The sequence below is a fragment of the Sparus aurata genome, chromosome 19, assembly GCF_900880675.1.
Source record: "Sparus aurata chromosome 19, fSpaAur1.1, whole genome shotgun sequence".
Taxonomy (NCBI): domain Eukaryota; kingdom Metazoa; phylum Chordata; class Actinopteri; order Spariformes; family Sparidae; genus Sparus; species Sparus aurata.
In genome coordinates, this window is record NC_044205.1 from 11,708,690 (window position 1) to 11,730,264 (window position 21,575).

General features: G+C 43.4%; 1 protein-coding gene across 3 annotated transcripts in view; it reads right to left on the bottom strand.

The window, feature by feature from the left end:
- Positions 1–21,575, bottom strand: part of LOC115569634 (cyclic nucleotide-gated cation channel beta-3-like) — a 65,102-nt gene that overhangs the window by 10,603 nt on the left and 32,924 nt on the right. For 2 of the 3 annotated variants that reach the window (XM_030397655.1, XM_030397656.1), the window contains exons 3-4: positions 2,321–2,375; positions 496–643 (exon numbers count right to left, since the gene is read on the bottom strand). In XM_030397655.1, coding sequence (XP_030253515.1) covers positions 496–643; positions 2,321–2,375 — 203 coding nt within the window. Of the gene's footprint in view, positions 1–495; positions 644–2,320; positions 2,376–2,920; positions 3,118–21,575 lie in introns of those variants that run through there. The other variant, XM_030397654.1, reaches the window with a different exon arrangement.

The window sequence follows — 21,575 nt, forward strand, 5'->3', positions numbered from 1 at the left end:
GGAGAGTAAAATGTGTTCACACCTGTGAGGATCAGCAGAAACTATCTGTACCTTTCACCTCCGTGGTTTTTATTGCGGGGCCAGAAGCGGCCTCGGTGAGCTTCTTAAAACTAAAAAGCTGAAAAGCTTTTAATCCACTTTCAGGTCATCCCCCTGTTAATATGCATGGTGCACCAGCGGATAAAGATCTAACATGCTGCGCTCATCTCTGAGGGCTGCCTCTGCCTCTCTCTCGCTCCCTGGCGTCTTGAAAGGGAATCTGATTAATTAGTGTTCATTTGGTGATTAATTTGATACCGTTGTGTGGTGTCAGTGTCTTGGCGGGCGTGTGTTTTGGTAAGCTAAAGTGGAGTTGGGATACTCTAGGGATGAACACACTATATTTACTGTCTTTAAATGCCCATGCTTTCACTTTCAGAACAAAAATCAGGTAAACAAACACTTTGTGATAATGAAGGTGTATCAATGGCAAACTACAAAGAGTACAGCTCTTACCCTTCAGGTGCAGCTTGATCAGGGTTGGCTGGAGCTGCTGTAGGGGCCGGTGCTGGAGCAGATGCCGGAGCAGGAGCAGGAGCAGGAGCAGGAGCAGGAGCAGGAGCAGGAGCAGGAGCAGGAGCGCTTGCCGGGGCAGGAGCCGGCTCTGAGAAAGTTGAAACAATTCTAGTTACATTTTCATCTCCTCCAGGTTTGATTGCTGCATTTTATTCTGGCCTCCTGGCAGAACATCCAAAAACTTCAACTCACACAATATCTGCTGTACTTGCTGGATAGATTTTAGGATATAACTGCTCATCTTTAAAGGTGTCGGTTGTAGAATACAGCCAGAATTCAAAAGGGAGCTCCAATAACATAGGGTGAAGCGTTTCGCCAGAATAACAGACAGAAAGAATAACGTGGCATAGAGGCGGTGGACTGTTTGCCTGGACCTCAGATCAGAGGGAATGGTGCTCCGGTAAAGATGTAAAAGGTAGTGAATTCGAAAATTGCACATATCTCCCACGTGAAACTACAGAGGCTGTCGCACTCTGTCACCTCTTGAAGTACAAAGTTTTATCAAAAGACAGGACTTGTGTTTACTTGAGTTTAAGTAAAATTTCTTGCATGTTTTAAATAAAATTAAGGCCACATATCACAAATTGCCCCTTTATAGCCTTTTAAAGGGCGATGGGTAAGCAATTCACCATTTAATCCAATTCTGTTTCAGATTTTGAATTTCTCATTCATTTAATTGTTTTGTTTATTTGCATCATGTAAAGCACAAGTTATTTTCGATAATTGGTGAAAGAATCTGACAGTTTCTTAAAGAGGCTACATGTAACAATTTGTAGCATGTATTAAAAACATTTAACTGGCTGAATATGAGCAGATTGTAAGACGACGTGAAAAAGTAGACCTCCCCCGTCCCCTCTTGTTGGACAGTCTTGTGGGCGTTTTGTTTAAGTTGTTTACTTATTTCTTTGGGAACGAGTTGGCTCAGATTTTTCCGCGACACTCCAAAGGACGCGCGCTGCTTCTCTCCGCTCTGCTAACAGAGAACAACAGTAGCTAACGTTGGTTTAGGAATGGCGTCTGCTGAAATTAACCATCGACTGACTTTGAGCACGATGCAGACGTTACACAGAGCACCTGTCAGAGAGATACAATTTCCTTTTAAACGCTAATTCGTGATTTACAAGTATCTCCATTCAGTGTCACGTCTTTGGAAAGGACTGTATGATGCCTCTGATTAAAGTCAATGTGACACAATGTCAATGTCACAATTGTTCAGGAGTTACATCTAATCTCTCTGGTTGTCAGAGACATTAAATGAAAGTACAGTCTGCTGTATTAAGTGACAGGTCCTCAATGGATGACCCGCTCATTGTGCTCAGCCCTAAAACTGCTGCAGGACGGCTTTCTGAACTGAGAGCAACGTGATCACGTAACTGGATTTCTATTTAGACCCTCAGACAGCAGGCACAAAGACATCTGGACGGACAATAAGCTGAAGAAAAAGTGGTCCAGACCTAGAAGTCTTCATATCGATAAGCTGTCAACGGGCAGTTCATGTCATTCATGCGCCTCTTTGTTGTCTTAATGATCTGATTTTCGTCTTGATCGACATCTCCACCTAAGAGATGCGCACAAAAGTTGTTACATCCATTTGAAGCTTCATGAGATAAAACTACAATTGACATATTCCCAAATTCGCTGCGACTTTATCTGTCTGGAACAGAGCTTCAAGGAGAGGTAGACGGTCATCACAGAGAAACCCCTGCCAAACACAAAGGGACATCCAGTAACTTCTAAATGTTTCCCCAAATGAGCGATGACTTACCCTGCGGCTTGTCCACTGGCTTGGCCTCATTCTCCTTATCAGCTGGCTTCTCCTCCTGCAACACAAATCAACATTTCCCACAAAGTCAGACACTCGGCTTCATTAGTCAAACCGCGGCCATTAGAGAGAGACGTTTTAATTAAGAGAGCATGTTTTTTAATAATAGTGAATTTAGCATTTGACAAATGGCTCCCCTGCCTGATGATAGACTCTTTTAAAAACAAGCTACGTTCGAGATAAATAGAACTCAAACGTGCCCGTTGGGTAACGAGCGATCTCAATGAGGTCCGCGTAATGAAACAATTTCATTTGATTCTTTTTGTTGGCAAGACCGCTGAGCAAACTGAATGGATGGAGCAGCAGAGGAGCAGAAACAAATGTGACCAAACTCGCTGTATCACAGGCCGGATGCAGCGCTTTAATTTTCTGCGGTCATGCTTGATTTCAGTCTTGGCTGCTGCCGTTACTGGCACATGCTGATGAACAATATGAAGGTTTTGAAAACTTCGCAGAACAATCCAATACCCTTTGTAATAGGAATAACAATATCTTAAACTGAGTATACAGCACGTTGTTTTCTGGCTCCCAAACAAATCTTACCTTGGCTGGAGCTGGAGCTGGAGCTGGAGCCGGGTCAGGGGATGCTTTGGCGGACCCTGAAGCCGCCGGTGGCTGCGGGCCACTGAAAAGGCCCTTAAACTTGCTGAACATGTCCACAAACCTACAGGTGCATCTGTTTGCAAGTGACTCAGCAGAGAGTGTAAAAACTCCTAAGGAGCTGAGAGATCCCGCTGCTATGACTGCTTATAGCTCCACTAATGCTCTTGGACAGAGGACAGCCCCCACCACCACCAGCGACATCTAAGCCCATCACCATCTCATAAGATCCCAATAGGCTTATAGGTGACCACAGGCAGGGCTGAGAAACCCGAGGACTGCTTCATCCATTGCACTTACAGTCAAACACTAATACATATGTGTAAATGCCTCGACCAACTTTGAGCTGAATGCACTGCAGCACATGCTGACGACTGGGTCCGTGCACCAAACACACTAATGTTACAATGTCTGAATGATGCCTGTGCCCTGAAGGAGACATAATGTGGTATACTGAGGGGAAAATATGGAGTCAAGTTTGGGATCAGTGTAAATCCAGCTAGTTAAAACTGTTCAGATTTTTAAAAGTGGTGGAAGGAGTACTCAGATCTATTACTTAAAGGGCAACATGGTCATGGGGAGCATCACTGTGTGGCAAAAGTAGGATAAAACCTTTCGTGGCTCCAGAGGAAGCTACATGTAATCTGATAAATTGCCTCGAGTGATGTCACCTACTGGCAAAGATGCATTGTGGGTAATGTAGGCACCAAGTTTTATAGTTTTCTTTAATAATTGCAAGGCCTTCTACAAATTTAGAGAGGGACCGCCGATGCCAGGGCCCTCTGGGATGTTTTCTGAAGTAGTAATTAGCATCCGGCACAGGCATATTCATATTCTTCTTAAATGCAGTGGTGTCTGGAAGGTTCGTTTCCTCTTAGAAACATTCAGGTTTTATGGTAGATGATTTTGAAAACATTAAAAAGTGGAATCTAGATCCTGTGTTCTTGTGCGCATGTTTGTCCTTGTGCATATGCTTTCAATGGCTCCAACTTACACCGCTGGTATAAACACGCTACACAGTGGCTTTAGAATCTGGAAAGTTGAGCAAAGTTTGAAAAGCCTTCATATGTTTTTTTACCTTTGCAGTGGCCTACAGTGCCTGTACACACTATTACACCTCACATGAAGAACACATCAACCGACTTCATAATCAGCATGATACACATAAGGGGAAGCTATAAGCGAGGCTATTTTCACTCATCTATCTCTCTCCATTGTCATTTTCATTATCTTTGCATATTTCCCTGTTCTCATTTAGCCCTTATCTCAGTGAGACACTCACACGCTCGCTTGTCGTTCAGAATAAAATTACACCACCATCGCCCACCCACTCGGCCCATATTCTGCTGTTCCATTCCTCTTGTCACGCTGGGGGGACGACCGGCGAAATGCCACGGTGACGCAGACGGGGCTCGACTCAGCCGTGGGCTTCGTGTAATGTATCTCTGAGCGTTCTCAAGGACCATTGACTTGTCTGTAGCACAGGAGAGGAAAGGGGGGGGAGGGGGGGAGAGTGCAGGAGGGAGGCAGGCGGGTGCTGATGCACTTTTTCGGCTGTCCAGTGATGCAGGGAGATAGGTCATTAGATCCTCTCCATCTCTTCCATTAATCTAATTAAGCCTTGGGGGTTGGGCCTAGGCCCTGACATTGCTGCAAAAGAGCAAGAAGCTTGTCTTGTTTTTTTGTTTTACTCGCTGTGCACTGAGGCAGAGGGGAAGAAAATCCTTCAGTGTACTTAAAATGTTCAGATTGCACACGACTCACGTAAAATAGAAGAAAAATGAGTCTAAAGGAGGTGATTGACTGCATTTGCAATATAACACCTGATTGAACCCTGATCCTTCACCTGCTCTCACTCTCCACCGAACCGCCCTGACCCCAGGATGTAGGCAGCTGACAGTTTCAGCTGTCAGTCAGCGGCACAGTGACAATGGACCCTGACAGCGGCAGAGCCCGAGGTAAGTTTATAGCACAAAGTGGAGGAGGCTCAATTCTCCGGTGGCCGGTGACATATGACTCATCGCTCTAATTGGTGTAATACAGAGCAGCTCTCGACCAGGGGTCTGCAAATTATAAGGCAGCCGAACCAAGGGAGGCCAATTCACAGAGTAATCATAGTGGCAAATGCCACAATGATTACCGCTTTAACAATGCCATAAAAATCAAGCACTGTTCAGTTTCTGCGTGAGGGGTCCCCCCTTCAGCGGAGGGAAGTAGGAGGGAAAATGGCCGTGATTTGTTCTCAGGAAAAAGGCTGTTTGAAGGATGGCATAGGAAATCAATGGGTCGCACAGAGAAAAGGTCCAGAATATTTAAAGCGTGGGAGCTTTGACTCATAGGCTGGATGTATATTTAGAAAGATTACATTGGATGTGATTGAACAGGTGCAGCGTTAAATAACCACAGATTTCTGTGAGGTGCTGGTTAATGGTTTCTTTCAAGTACTAAATGACAACGACCCATTGTTGCCTGATTTCCACTCTGACTGATTCTGCATGTGGGCAGCTGAGGGGCCACCTGAGCACCATTTCCAAGTTTCAACAGAAAATTCACACGAGAGCTTTCTGTACTTTATACAGAAGATTAGTTATGAGCCAATCAAATCCAAATACTTTATTACAAAGCAGATGCAGTCAGGTGTATGTCTCTGTGGATTTGTCACTATGAGTGACCCCTTTCATGTTAATGTTAAACAAAAATGCAACGTTAAAAATCACTTGAGACTTGAGGCAAAGTCTAATTTAACTTTAGCTTAAATAAATATCACACAGTAATAAATCAGTGTGAATAATTTCATATCACCAGTGACTGAACCCATGTCATGGATCCATCCAGGCCTCTGAAAGCTGGTTGAACCCTAAAATAACCAGGATTTATCATTCAGAGACGATCCGACTTGCCAACGGCTAGATATGTGAGCCTTCACTGCTTGTTAATGATGTAGCCGTGTTTAGAGCTGTTACACGTTACACTATATTAACCTTTTCTCACCGGTGCTCTGCAAGTATTAAATCATAAACCTCCAAGCAGGTCCACAAGGATTAAAGGAATAATCCTTGAAATCCCTGTGGGGGGTGTTTGGGGAGATGTTTTGGCCATGCTGTTGCTAAGCACTCTGCTATTTTGCGGTATTTTTGCTGTTTTGCCGAGAAAGTTTGACTCTAATAGGTAAAAGTTTTAATCTTTCCAGCCTCGACTGGCCCTCACTGCTCATACTTAATACCATGTCCTTCTTTGTAACATTATATATCTCCATTTACAACATAATCCCAAGTAAAAATGCATGCCTGTCCACCAAAAGGCGATGCATTAAACGCCACATAGTGATTGAGGAGGTACACATACACCTCTGAATATGATATCTTTCTTAGATTCATGGAAATGGTCTTTAATTCTGCTCTGCAAGTGTGCTTTTGAAGAACTTTTCTGCTCCCTTTACTGTATAATCTGCCCATGTGCAAAGCGTTTGATCACACAAATCTAAAATCATGATATGTCAGTGTTTAGTGTAGCCCGGGAATAGAACTAAATCTATCTTCAAAGAGAATATCTGAAGAGTGAAAACAGGCTGAGTGTTGGTGTCAAACGAGGTCTCAGTCCTGCGGAGGGCTGCGTTTCTGCCTGCTGCCAAAAGGGGGCAGAGCTCCCTTTCATATCTTTTCCATCCTCTCTTCTCCTCTCCGACACATGGCGGAACTGTATTCATTAGAACTACCCAGATGCTCTCTGCAATTACTCTGAGCTCCAAGAAAGCAAAGAAAGAAGCAGACACCAGTGTGACTTATGAGCGTTCTGAAGGCAGCAACATCTGGTGCCACTACAGAACTTGTCCCAGGAAAATAAAGAGAGCAACTAATTCAACTTCAAATCCAAGAGAATTAATTCTTAACATCTGATTCTTTTGGATGAGGCACTTTTTTTGGTAATGAGTGTGACTGTTGATACTCTGGGTGTCAAAAGTTTTGTTTTAAGAAAAGTATTTTCAAGTGAATGATTGTGTTTTTAAAGAGTACAGAGGAGACATATTTCAAGGAAGTTTCCACTTAAAATTCTTCCTCGACATTAAAATAATGTTGGTTTTCATTGTCATTTTCTGTGTAAAAGTGTTCATCCATGGTGATTGTCTACTGACTGGTGAACCTTTGCATTCTCGAGCAGCTTCCTCTTGTATTTGTCTGATTCACATTGTGATTTTTTTTGTCTCCTAACATCTAAACTTTCCTGGATTTTTGAATGGAAATCAATAATATCAATCATCACGGATTGCTCTTCCATCTGGAGGTGTGTTTCAGTTGCTAAGGAGGGTGAGACGAGGTAAGAAACAAGGCCGTGGCTGTGTTTTTATTGGAGGAGAACTCCGCGGTCGAGACACATCTGATTCCCTGACATTCCCATTGTTTCACTCTTTCCATCTCATCTCTTCCCAAGGTTGCACAGCGCCGCCTTATTGGATTTTCCCGCCAAAGACCTGTGTGCGCTCCTGTTTTGAGTGTGACGAGCCTCGGTGTGTGTTTTCAGAGTGTGGTTTTTTTTGTGCGGCAGGTGTGTGGTGGAGTCCCACAGAGCACTGAGGTGTGTCATTGAGAGGGCCTGTGGGGCTTGATGCCTGGCCGCTCGGTGTGCACATTAATCTGAATGAAGGCACAAAGTGACAGGCCTGTGATTTAGACCGCCCATTAAAGCTTATAGTCACATGTTTCCCAGAGTCACAACAGAGGGGCTACGGGAAGGGAACCATCGGCCAGCAGCTCGGGTGCTTTAGGCAACTCACTAAGCGCAGTGGGGCTGCAGTGACAGGTGGCCGATAAGCAGGGATACGCTAACACTTAGCATTTCACGTCAGCTTTGTGATGCTCAACATCTCTCGTGGCTGTGCTTATTCATATCTATAGTACGTCTGCAGTATTCTGCCCTCTTTGTCTCCAGACGGGCTGATGAAAGTTGAAGAAGGCGGATGATGATGCTTTGATTGAAACGCTTTTAAGGTATAAAAGCCTGGAATGATCATAGGAAGGAAAGGAAGGGAAGGCAGGGAAGGGAAAAGAGAGGGAGGGAAGGACAGAAGGAAAAGAAGAGGGAGAAAGTAAGGAGAAGAGAGCAAATGAAGGAAGAGATGGAAAAGTGGGGGATGAAAAGAGAATGAGCAAGGAAGAAAGAAAATGAGGGTGTAAAGTGGAAGATAAGCAAGGAAAGAAGGGAGAAAAGGGAGGGAGGGGATGTAGTAGAGGAAAGAAAAGAAGTGAATGAAGGATGTAAGGAAGGGAATGCAAGGCAAACAAAGGAAAGAAGAGGGAAGAAGGAGACTGAGCAAGGAAGAAAGGCAGTGGGGGTGTGAGGCGAGAAAGGGTGAGTGGGGGACAGGAAGTAAGCAAGGACAGAAGGAAGGACTGGGACAGAGAGGGATCTAGTGGAGAAGGAATAGGAGGGATTAAAATGAAGGCAGAAGGGTAGGGAGGAAGTGAAGGAGTCAAAGAAGGGCAGAAAGAGAGAAGAATGGAAAGGAGGGAGGGAGTTAAGCAATAATGGAACAGGGCAAGAACAGAAGGGAGGAAGTAAGGCAAGAAAGGAAAAGGAGGGAAGGAGGGAAGGAAAGATCTGGTGTGAATCCAGTCTAAGAGAGGGATAATGGGGAAAGGAAGGGAGGGAGAAAAGTGAGGAGGGTAGGAAAGAAGCAAAGTTAAAGAGGGAGGGAGTTAAAGGAGGGTCAAAAAGATTGGAAGGGCTGGCGAGGAGGGGGTAGAGAGGGAAGGAAAATGAAAGAAAGAAAGAAAGAAAAAGAAAGAAAGAAAGAAAGAAAAAGAAAGAAGGAAAGAAAGAAAGAAAGAAGACAATCCTCAATCCATCTGCTCGAGAAGAAGGATGGCCAGTAAAATGGATCCGTGCTGTCTGAGAGATGACACGTGGACGCTCTCCCTTTGACACGGTGATCATTTCTCATGAATGTTAACAGCCCAATTTCTTCTTTCCCTTCTTCATGTCGGTGTCTGACACACCCCTTGGCACCAATCAAATCTTACATGACAAGGCTGTCAGCCGGCGTTAAGCCTCAGGTCTCCTCATCATAACACTTTGAGCCCGACAAAGGTCAACTGTTGCTGGAAAATATTACCGCCTGGGTCAACACTTCCTGAATTAGTTACGCTGACTGACGCAGAGACGGTGACATGAAACTTTAATGATGCGTGTGGTGAGGTGGACACTGCAGCTGCAGACAGCTGTAGGATGAAGAGGGCAAACAGAATATTTACACTATCTGATAGCTGCAATATATAATTAATATTAGCACTAAACTACAGTAACAATGAAAAGACAAAAAAATATAATTAAACAATGAATTACTCGGTCTTTCTAATGACAAACTCTCAAATCATCTAATGAGTTTGCAGAGTTCTTCACCTCGCAATGTAAGTCACTTCTGGATTAACTGAGAAAATGCTTAGCGGTAAATATCTATTTCACTCAACTCAAGATCTGAAAAGTTTTGCTCCTCTAAGCTCAGTCAGATCAGAGTTTTGGACCGGTGATCAGTGAATCCATCCGCTGAGGAAAACTAAATCAGTGTGAAGCTTTTGGTTTCGGTTTGGTACGCACACAACCCACACATCTGCGCTCTTGACAGGTTGCAATTGGTTTTGACAGCAACTGGATTTCAACAACCTGAGAGTCTAGAACGGAGGACACTGTTCAGATTTCAAACTGCACTGACCAAACTGAACGAATCAATGAACCATCTCCACAGGTTTGTACTGCTAGATCCCCCGTACCATCGCGGCACGGCTGTGTAGTTTTGTTTTGGTTGTTCACACCCATCCTCACATGCTGACATGACTAATTACAGACTTATAGATTATCTCGCCTGGCCTCACATCTTTGTCACAGTCTTTGAGCCGGGCTGTGATAGCGGCGTTCATTCATCAGGTAGCGTTGCTACCTGATGAATGAACTGAGGTGTCTTAGAACAACGATGGCATCGCTAACCTAAAACGGGTGAACGAACTCCACAAATCTGCAAACTGAACTCACTTAAAAGTCTTAAATCTGCGACTGTTTCATCATTTCCATCTCTATTTTTACCATTTTAGTTATTTTTTGTTTTAAACTGTTATTGTATGAGACGCTGGGTTTTGCATTTAACTCATTTAATGCTCTTTATCGTCTTAAATAGGCCCAGTGGGTGACACTGGAAACCACTAGTTGGCATTGTTTTTTCTATTCTATCTCTGTCAAAACAATTTCCTTCAAGATTAATAAAGTTCTGTCTCATCTTATCCTTACACTGCTTTCCTCTTCAAATCCATTTTGTCGACCACAAAAAACGAACAGCAACCAATGGCAGCAAGGCCTTACATAAACCTTTTCCAAAAGAGGCATCCTGGCTCCTCATAGAAATAATAATTTATTGGGACACTTGGGACAGTAGCAAAATGTGTTTCTCGTGTTCCTCCTGTGCCGAGTCTTAACGTTTGCTGTGTGGGCAGCAAGCTCTCACAGCACAGGGTGCCCATACACAGTCATTGTAAATGACATGAACACATTTTTCACAACATGAATCTGAAATCTTAAAATGAAGTTAGCAGGAACTTAAACGCAAATTCTCTACAGGCACAAAAGCATGGAAGTCTGACTAATGTTCACTGCAAGGAGAGGAGCACCACCTTTGATCCACCTCTCCGCTCTCCTCTACATTCACGGCAAATAGACACCAAGTCACAAAGCGCTCAGCGAAACCTGTTTCAAGGACACGCGACTGACTTTCAGTGCGTCTGTGTGCGGCGTGACAGAGCAGTCGGGCCACAACTTGTCAGTAAAAGCAGTTTTTTCTTTTTGTTCCGGAGGATTTCCCTTATCTTCTTCAGTGCAGCTTTATTTTTTCATTCGACTTTTATTTGACTTTCAGAATAAATGCAGGTCATACACATAACATCAAATATGTCATACTTCCCAACAACTGGAAAACTCCATCTATCTCTAAGACTAAGGGCAGAGTTTACACACACCTCACCCTCAGTAACTTTCCACACACTGCTCTGCCAGTGTTTTATCTACTATCTGACCACATAAACACACACACACGCACACACACACGAGAACAAGAGGAGGAAGGTGAAGGTTAATGAAAGGTGTGTCTCTCATCTTGTCTTGTACCACCCTCCACAGATGGAGACACTGATAGCATCCTCCCTTTTCCTCTCCTCTCTGCGAGCCCCGGCTGCAGCCTGGCCCCCGGCTGCCTCCCCTGTCGAGCTCCACTTCCTCTGGATAAGAGCCGCACCACCGACTATCTTCATATCTAGGCTACGGATGCCAACTGCAATCTGTCTGGTCTGTGTGTGTGTGTGTGTGCGCACGCTTTACGTGAAAGGAATATAGGACAGTTTTCTGTTTGTGTGTGGAGTACAGTTACGAGTAGTACCGCCTTTTATGTGAAAATGATCTCCTGAAGATAAAGCCGCCATGTAAGAATAACAAAGGGAAGCTGACTTCAGCTTCAGGATACATATTTTGTTTCCAATTGGTGTTTTCAAAGTGATAAAAGCCTGTTTAGCTTCTGATAGCGTTGTCAGGGTGCAGCTTCTGGGGCTGGTGCACAGCAGGTGGACATGCATGGGAAGAAAAACTTCAATGCGGCATCCATCTTCTTCTCACTTTATTATTCTTCGCGTTACGCTGAGCATTAAATGTGCTTGAACTTGGAATGAAAAACACCCAAAAAGTGATCATCCGTGAGCTCCTTCTCTTGTCATGTCTATTTCCATTCCTAGGCATCACCTCAGTGGAAGTGTAGTTTACCTTCTGCCTGTTTAGAGATGGTGACTATAATCTCATAGCAAACCACCGACTGCTGAGCACTTTTTCTGTTTATTCCAAGACAAACAGGATACATAAACACATCCCACCCTGCCAATGAGAGGCTTTTTGTCACAGAAGGTTACCAAGGGACATCAACATTTATTGATGTAAAATAAGTAAAACTTTAACATCAGGAATGTCAGTTATTTAACAGTTTTAAAGGAGACCTAACTTTGCTTTCCTTCAGTGTGTTCTATATCTTCTTGTGCATGTACAAGGTAAAAAGGTCCAACATCTTCATCAACCAGAGCTCTTTTATCCCACAGAACACATCGCTCCTGAAGTGAAACACCTCGTCAGTAGTCCCGCCTTTCATTGCTTCTCAACATCACACTACGTCACCAGTGTTGTTTAAAGCACCCAGTAGTCAAACTTGAGTAAAGTAAATATTACTTTGGTAAACGTGAAAGTCTCCCATATGAGTAGTACTTGAGTAAAAGTCAAAAAGTATATTAATTTTGCTTAAGTATCAAAAATACAAGTAAAAGTAAATTATACATATATGTATACACTCTGATTGCTGATATAAATAAATCAAGATACTTTAATATATTTAAAAATGAGCTACTTTGGCTCTAAGGCGGCACACCACCTGCAAAGTAACTACTTAAGTTATCAAATAAATGTAGTCGAGTAAAAGTTTAAAGTAGAAGAAAATGGAAATACTCAAATAAAGTACAAGTACCTTAAAATTGCACTCAAGTACAATAGTAATTGAGTAAATGTACTTAGTTACATTACATCACTGCATCAACCATATCATACATTTGCATAATTTGTGTCTGTATTCATAGAAGAAGTGAAGCTAATTGGAAGCTGAATACACAGCAGAGCTGATCAGAGACACAGTATAGTGGTGCTGACTCAGGCATGTGTGAGCTGACCAATCAGAGCAGAGTGGTTGTGTGCCTTAAAGAGACAGGAACTAAAACAGTGTCTCAAGACAGATGAGGTGTTCACCACCGCAGCACTGTACAGTATAAGAAAATGGATGTATTTTCTAATAATTAAAGCATGTAAACCTATTCTAGTAGTAACCCACAATTAAATTATACACGTGAAAATGAGAATCTCCTGTAATGAAATACATTTCTACAGCGATCCTGCAACACAGATTGGATTTCAACTAATGTTATTCCGATTTAGTTCAACATGTTAGCTGGGAGTTGTAACACAGTACCCATCATGCATTTTTCATGCATGCTATGATATCATTTCCATATCATGAAATGATTATGACCATTAATTTGTTACATATTCCCTTAATAAATTCACAGTTTAGTTTCTTCTGGGAAGTGTGAGGACTCTGTGCTGTGTTGAATATGGTACAGCTGAATCCATCTGAGGTCCTTCGAGGTAAAGAAAGTGTGTTTTTATTGACACCTCCAGCAGCCTGAACAGAGCCTCCCCCCTGCTCTCGCACTCAACACCGATTACACCTACATTCACCCACTACTGTACACTTCCTCCACCCTGCACCTACGCTTGGCTTCCATTTAGCCCGCAGCACCGCAGAGGATCATTTTTTCGCTGCCTCTCATCTGTTTAAACTGCGAATGCAGAGACAATGGTGGAACCAAAAGTTGAAGCTGTGCACCTGCAGGGCTGCGAAGAGCTGTGGGCCTTCGAGGAAGACTATGGTGCGTACTTTCCAATGGATTTAAATGGAACACAAAAATTACACCATCAACTGAAATTAAGGCTAATTTAAATAAAGTACTCTGTTTATCTATCCAGATTATTTTGTCGTGCAGAGTTTCCAAAATATCAGCTGCAGAGATGTCTGTCTTCTCTCCAGTGTAATGCGAACACACACGCAGAAAATAGTTCCAACATGAAACTGCTCGCAGCAAGGTCTGTGGATTATCTTGAGTAACCAGGTCTTGATTTCTGAGAAGAGACATTGCTGTTGCAGCCCAGTCGCCAGGATACAGTGTTAGCAGTTAGCGTTTCTACAAACTACAGATACAACCGAAGTTGTCAGTTGTAGCAAACGTGGCGTATCATATTCACAGTAAATGCTTATTGAGTGACTTTCACCAAGGAGGTACAGTACAGCCAACAAGGCTGCCAAATGGCCACCAAGATATTTCCATCAGTTTGTGGCAACCAAAATAATGTTTCTTTATCAGTAAGTCTGACAATCCCCATCCATGATTTTGGCAAGAAAAGCACATGTTTTAGGCAAAGCCATGATGTTTTCCTCACCCTAACCAAGTAGTTTTTGTGCCTAAACCTAACCAGAGCATCAGCACAGCATTGTGACAAAAGACACAATCTACCTGGATTGCTGTAAAGTTACAACATAAAGAAACATTCAGTTGTAACTGATTTGTGGTTTGGCAGGAACGTACTAAGCTAGTGTTTACTCAGTTGATTGGGTTGGTCGATGAGCTTTCCAAATGTTTTTTTTTTTTTTTTGGCACTTTGAGGACCAAAAGCTGCGTGCCAGCTCGTTCCATTATATTCTACAGAAGACTGATATCTGCAAAACTCGTACCAAAACAATCAGGATGAATAGATAGAACTACAGGTAAGAGAACTCATGTGTTTTTTGGATCACCTTAAGTTAATAAAAAATTTCCCATGGTGGTACAGCAAGTGTACTGTACTATACATTCATCAGTGCATGCATTTTCTCCACTCATGTTTGCCCAGTGCATACATGTCCTTGGGCCAGTGTCTATCCCAGCACGCATCAGGTGAGAGGCAGAGTACAACCTGGACAAGTCTCCAGACTGTCACAGCACTAACACCTGCGGGTATATTAGAGCTTCCAATTCTCCTGACCAGCATGTCTTTTGGAGGAGACAGGAGCTCCCAGAGGAAACCCACTGACAAAAAATGCTAACCTCACACAGAAATGACACAGATTAGAGCTGAAACAAAGGTCCTCAACCTTCAAATGACAGTGAGACATACAGAAGACATTCTGATTAATGAAGTCCCACAAGGCTGCCGTGTGCAACTGTGATATGTGTCTGTACAAGTACAGCAGCTGAGACCATGTGAACTTGACGACAGTGCGCCCTCTTGGAATTCAACCTGCTCCAATTTTATATGCTCGTTTGAGAACGCTGACCAGATATATTATATGAGTGTTTTTAGTCTGTGGGAGCTGGTTGAATCTGTTTCATGCAGACTGAGGTGTTAATGTGGTTCAAACGGGTCGGTCGACTTTTACAACAGACCTGCTGAAATGCATTTATGGTGTGTGTATACTGTATGCGTGTATACTGTGTGTGTGAATATACAGTACTGCTGACCTTAGATCACTTCCAAGTGCATTGCGGTTTTTTCCTCCTATGCCTGCTGCCTCACCAGATTTTCACTTTCAGAAGGGCTGGGGGCAGAGTCCCAATAGTAGCACGCACACGCACATACACACACACATTTCCTGTGCCTTGTTCCCGTGAGAGCCTGACTGTGTGCCAGACAGGAATTGCATACATTGGCCCCCCCGCTGTCATCCTGCAGGGACGCAGCACCTGCCCCTCCACCCTTACCGTGTCAGACGATGCGTCTCACTGGGACAGGATGAGATGGGTGTCCAGCCCTGGTGCTCATGGGTAATGGCCAGAGGGACAGGAGCCCTTGATGCGTGAGCTCAGCGGCTTGTTTTCTAAAGGACTCTAGCAAAGAACCTGCTTTGTCTGCACTTTCACACTGTTGTTCTTTCTGATTTTGTCTATTTATGTTCCTTTATGAATCAGCCATTCCTCTCCCCCTCTTAGTCTCCTTTTTCCAGCTCCATTTCCTTTTTCCAACCAATTTAGCATTGTTTCAGTAGGTGGATACAGAGAGAGAAATGACTGTTTTCCTCCCCTTCCTCTCCCTTCCAGTCACTACTCTGACAGCGTTTACCGTATCTGACATTTACCTGATTTTATGTCCCCGTGCAGCGCCCCATGAAAAGACACCAATCGCTGTATTTCCCAATCATCAAGGCTCCCGCGGCGGGGGGAAGCTCATAAAGTGTGTAAGAATGTAAACTCAATAACACAAAAAAATAGTTTTTACTGAGCTGTCAACGACATCTCACAGTCTATGGTTTAAACCCCTGAAAAAGATCAAGACTGAACTTGCACTCTCAGCAAAAAAAAAACAAAATAACTGCTGATGCACCAGAATCTTTCAGAGTAATTTGTATTTACGACAGTGGTGTTGCAATCAAAAACTGCTGTGGGCACCAAACTGCACAAAAAGCCAATTTCTACATGATGTAGCTTTAACCAGCCAATAGGTCTTTCATTATATTCAAACAAACGCCAGTTGGTTCCACTTTTTTCTAAATTAAAAACCCTAAATGACAACCTCTGTCTATGGAGCTGTGTGTGGCGCAACTGCAAAGAAGGTGCAAGAGAGAGAAAGAGTTGAAAGAGAGGAAGCTGATAGGGGAAACTGCACTTCAACTGCTGTGTGTATTCTCTTCACATCTGTGACACATTCCACAGATACAGACATTAAAACTGAAGTGAAACGTTGGTGTGATGTTAATATGCGTGTCTGCAGGTCAATTTTAAGGTTTGTTTTTGCAGAGAACTGCCCGTCTGTTGCGGTAAAAATAGACTTTTTTTCCCCCTGACTCTCTAGATGACACACCTTGCTTGATGCTTGCGTGAGCAGCACTAGTCACGCTGGCAGTGATGAACCTGTCAACACGGAGTAGCAGGAATGATGCCATGATGATAATGTTAAGCATGTTCATCATCTTAGTTTGGCATGTTACTGTAGTGTGTAGTGTGCGTGTAGTGTACTGTAGTGTAAGTACAGCTGAGACTGATGGGAATGTTATTAGTTTTGAGGTATACATTCATAACCGAAAGCGAAAAAGTGAAATGTTGACCTGATGGTGGCGCTAAATGAGGAATAAAATGTATCCTGAGGGGAAGATGAATGTTTGAAAACATTTGTGTCAAGACAGCTCACTGACAACCACAAATGTCAACTGTCAAGGTGGCGCTCACGGGGAAGTCAGGAGGTTCAGTAAAGTCTAGATTCATCCTCTGGGAACAATGAATGTCAGTGCAGGAGTTCATGACAATCCAGGAAATTTGAGCTGCTGGCAAGACAACCGAAACAAAGGAATCATATTCAAATCATTATCATTGCGTGTCAACTACATTTTTGTTTTACTCAGGTCCAATTATTTAAAAAGAGCAGTGATGTGATCTCTTTAACCAAAGTGACCTACAATCAGTAGCCTGATAGACATTCCTGCTTTGCCAAAGAAACTGTACAGAGGCTAACGGAGGGGACAGAGAGGTGAGCAGCTCAATGTAATGTCAGTCACTGCGGTCACAACACTGTGAATAAGTGACGACCTGTCAAGCGGGGAAAAAAGGAAAATAATTAAACAAATGGAAGCGTGCCAGACAGCCTGATGTCCCTGTGTTGTACACTGCAAAATACTACTGGCACGCACACACGCACACACACACACACACACACACACACACACACTGTACTATACTACTCTATTATCATTATCCATCTATTTGTTGTGACACCATTATAAAAGATCTTAAATCTTTATTTATTATATATCTAATCTTTATTAGGAGGTAATGGCAGGTGGTGCTACTTAGAGCAAATGGGGGATTTACGCAGCACTGGGGATCCATATTGGAGAGATGCAAGCTCAGGGAAAAAAAGAGAAATAAAAAAAAGAAATGCGGCAGCTGAAGCAACAAGGTATTTATTATCCGGCATTGGGATGAGCACAATCAATAGGCACCATCATGTTAGAGTGGATATGGAAATGTGATAGTCAGCCTGTTCTGGCTTTGTGTCTGTGTTTGTTCACTGAACCAGAAGCTGTGATCAATATGCGGTGAGTCCCGAGGCAGCAGACACAGTGACTCACGGTCTAAAAGCTAAGCTTGTTGATGTGCCCGCCTCACCTGGTTTCTGTACCTGTACAAATGGTGAAGAGCTTCGGCCCTCACACGGGTTTGTAGTACATTGACAGGATAATTCCACTCTAATACAACTTGGGTCTTACTTTTGTTGTCTAGTATTCAGAGAGATCAGTAAACAATAGTAATATCACCACAAGTTGGAGTACGATGGGAGTCAGAAACGTAGATAAGTTGTGAACAAGGCAATAGTTCAGCCATATCAAAACACTTTATATGAAGGTTAAAACCAGCTGTTGGCACAGTGTAAAGGTGGCAAAGGTCTCAGGAGAACCACATGTATGCATAACTACAAGAGGTAGGTCAAAGATGAACCATTAAGTTGGCCTGTAAACTGTGATAGACATTTACAACAGACACTTTGAGTCATCATTTTACAGCGACACATAATTTCCTCTTCCAAATAATTTTGGTGAGGCAGGGGGACTGTTAAAACCTGGTTGGATTGTCTGACAGCTTGTGTTTCTTGCCCTGTCTGACTTCCTTTGACAGAAGCTGCTACATTCCCAGATCCACAAGAAGAAGGAGGAGGGCTGGGAGTCTGAGGGGGCTGCAGCCTGCCAGAGTGAAGCACAGTGGAAAGAAACATTTCTTCTTCAAGACAATCTAAAAAAAACTAGAATGGGGCTCAGCAGAGTGCACAACTCCATGAAGGCGCAACCTTTCATTTAAAGCCTCATCCAGTATCAAGCTCATAGCCTTGTATCACTCTGACTTTTAAACCACCCAATATTATTCAGATTGCAGATCACTGCTCTCCATCAAGTTGGGCTCACTCAAAGACACCTGCCACCTAAATATGCCTGATTTTTTGCATCAATATATAGCATTAAAGAATAAGAAGAGTTATTTGTTCAAGCAACGAGAAAAAGTCCAAAACAGATATTAGTGTGTGTGATTGCTTAGCTTAGCTTAGCATGCAATAAAACTATTGATCCAGTACAGGCCAGCGTTTGTCGCGACACCTGACGGTTTGGCAGGGGGCAAAAATGAGGGGAACGACTTAAGAACACAACTGAAAGTGACAGAAAGTCTGTGCTAGAAGGAGGGATAGATAGATGGATAGATAGATAGAGTGAACTGTATGAGTGAAACATGAGTTTTTTTTTCTAGACCCAACCAAGCAGTTATGGTGCCTTTATTTTGAAAATGTAGCAAGACTGTTATTTTCAGGGATAGGTAAAGTCAAATGTGAAAGTGACACTACAGTGTCTACTACACAGTTTGGTGTGGGATCTGGGTATATTTAGTCATGACATGAAACTTAAATTACAGTATTTGTATTTGTAGAGTCTGCTCTAGATAAGCAGACGCATCATAACTTTCAATTTTACTCCCACAGTATCCCGCTGCAATCACATATCCTGATGTGTCGGCCTTCCAACAGCTCAGCTACAAGCGTGGTAGACATTACTTGAAACATGACATCAGTCTGTCAAAACATGCTGAATCAGACACCATTTAGTAAGTGCCTTAGCAATTGGCCCCGTGAACAGCTGGTTTCATTTGTTTCAGCTTTGACCAAGTGAGCAGCTGAGCCTGTTCAAGGTTTTATCCTCCATCTTACATCTAATCCTACTGTTTATTCTCAATTCTGTAAATGTATATGCATACGTTTCAGATAAAACTTAAAAAGATTCTACAGTTGTAAGACAAGTTCTTGCATGCACTCCCACATTTCAGCAAACAACTTATTAGATCCAGATGATGATGTCCACAGATATAAACAATCAAAACAATACAATAAGAGCCGGGTTCATTGAGAGCTTATACAAAACATGCGTCTTTGCAGCAGCAGCAGCCTGCAGCAAGTATCCCAGAGCGTGATATGCTGTACATCTAGTCTCATAAGAAGATTTTTCTCTCGCATGCCATGTGGGACTGAATCTGGATTTGTCTTTGCTGGGTTTATGTGCAGTAGGAACATGGCGTTGAAGCTGGAGTGTACGCACAGGACGAAGATGTGTGGAAGGTGCAGTGCCAGCCCAGGAGATGGAAAAGATATCTGTAAAGTCTCTGCCAGCACTTTGCCTGCCACAGGAATGATGGAGCGAACATCACTAAGAGGCAACGCGTCACTCTCCAATACGAGACAGGTGCTTGGAAGCGGCTTTGTAGCGCCGAGGCCCATGCAGCGATAAAAACCCTCCAGCAGCCATACAGTTCTCGAAATACAATATCCCTCCAGATTACTTTCCCCCCATCATTTTCGCCCTTACCTCATTTTACACCCATCTCTCTCTTTTTTATTTAAGTGTGTCTGACACCGTGCCGGGAGGGGAAGAGGCAGCAGGACATAAATATCACCCGGCCGCTCATCGTGCCGTGGAAACGTCAACACTGAGGAAGGAGTGGAGAGACAGGAGTCGCTGAAGGAGGAAAGACGGGAAGTTCCCCTCTCATCTGGTTCTGGCAGAGGAGGAGTGAGTCATCGTGCGGAGTGCCACAATGCTAAATGACTTTTCCTTCCCATCCCGCTCCTGAGGGTCAACTAAGGTAGAGTGTCTCTGAGGACCAGTCAGGTGTGTGAAAACCCTACAAGGCTCAATGTCAGGCGAGAAGCACCACGTCGTATTTCAGTCTTCTAGGCTAGGCAGTCATTTCAGGGCAGAGTGAAAGGTCAAAGGAGGATGCGGCGTCATTCATTACGAGTGCATGAACTCTTCACTCTGCAATTGCCTATGGAGTGCCTCCAGTCTGGTGGTGAAAAATGAGAGAGACTGAGAGTTGCCCGGGGTGGAGAAAATTATAGAGTACAGCTGAGTTTACAGTAGTCACCTACGGAAAGAGAGAAAGAGAGAGAGACGTAGAACATTTCAGAATAAGGTCGCTGAACTGTGAATGTAAATGTGGCAGTGTGGTCACCTGTATCTACAGCCTGTTCCTGTATTATATTACATGACTCCTTCTCTGCATTATACGGACATTACTGAATATCAAGCAGATGTATAGTGACGGTGGTTGTCGAGCATCTCTCAATAGAAACAACTTGGACCAATGAGAAACAAGGTCATCTCTCTGGAAACACGACAAAGGAAAATGACTGTTCCCACTCAAAGACGGACGTCCAGACACACAAGCCAGGAATGGAATGTGTTATTAATAGTCACAGACAGATGTCAAGAGGAGAAATTATCCTCAAGTATAACAGATGAAGTCATGGTGGTTGACTACTGGAATGCCTCTTAATTTAATGTTCGAAGCATAATGTGCCTCAGATGATCCAATTGTAACTTTGTTGCTTTTTTTAAAAAATGTATTGTATAAGCATTTTGTGATCCGACCCAGCGACAGCACGATGACATCATCCGTCAGTGCCACCAAAAAAAGGAGATCACCTGAGATCCGACACCGCTTTTCACAACAAAAGCCATCTCATGACACTTTCCAAACTGAGCAGGTCTAGACCATACTCCTTGATTAGTGTATTTACAGCGTCCCAACATTTCCGCCATGAGCAAGCAGTCGGCGACAGTGGGGAGAAAATAAAGAAACCTCAGTGGACTCAGTGTTGGCGGCCATCTGCCCTGACCGGTTAGGTTGAGAGAGAGAGGGAGGGAGAGAGGTTGTGAGTTTTATGTTTTGCGATCAACCAAGCAAGAACTTTTCAAACGCGTTTCAAGTGGTTTACTGAAATTTTTCATCCTGCCAGTTTAGAGTAATCATTCAAACTAGTCACACTAGCCCTTTTTACACAGTGTCTCCGCATTATCGCCGGAGCGGTGGTTTGCCAATTCTCCGCCGATGGTGGTTCACACAGAGCGAAGCATCTCCGCCTTCACGTGTGTAATTCGCACAGAAAGCCGGCGCTGCGGCTCCTAAAGAGGCGT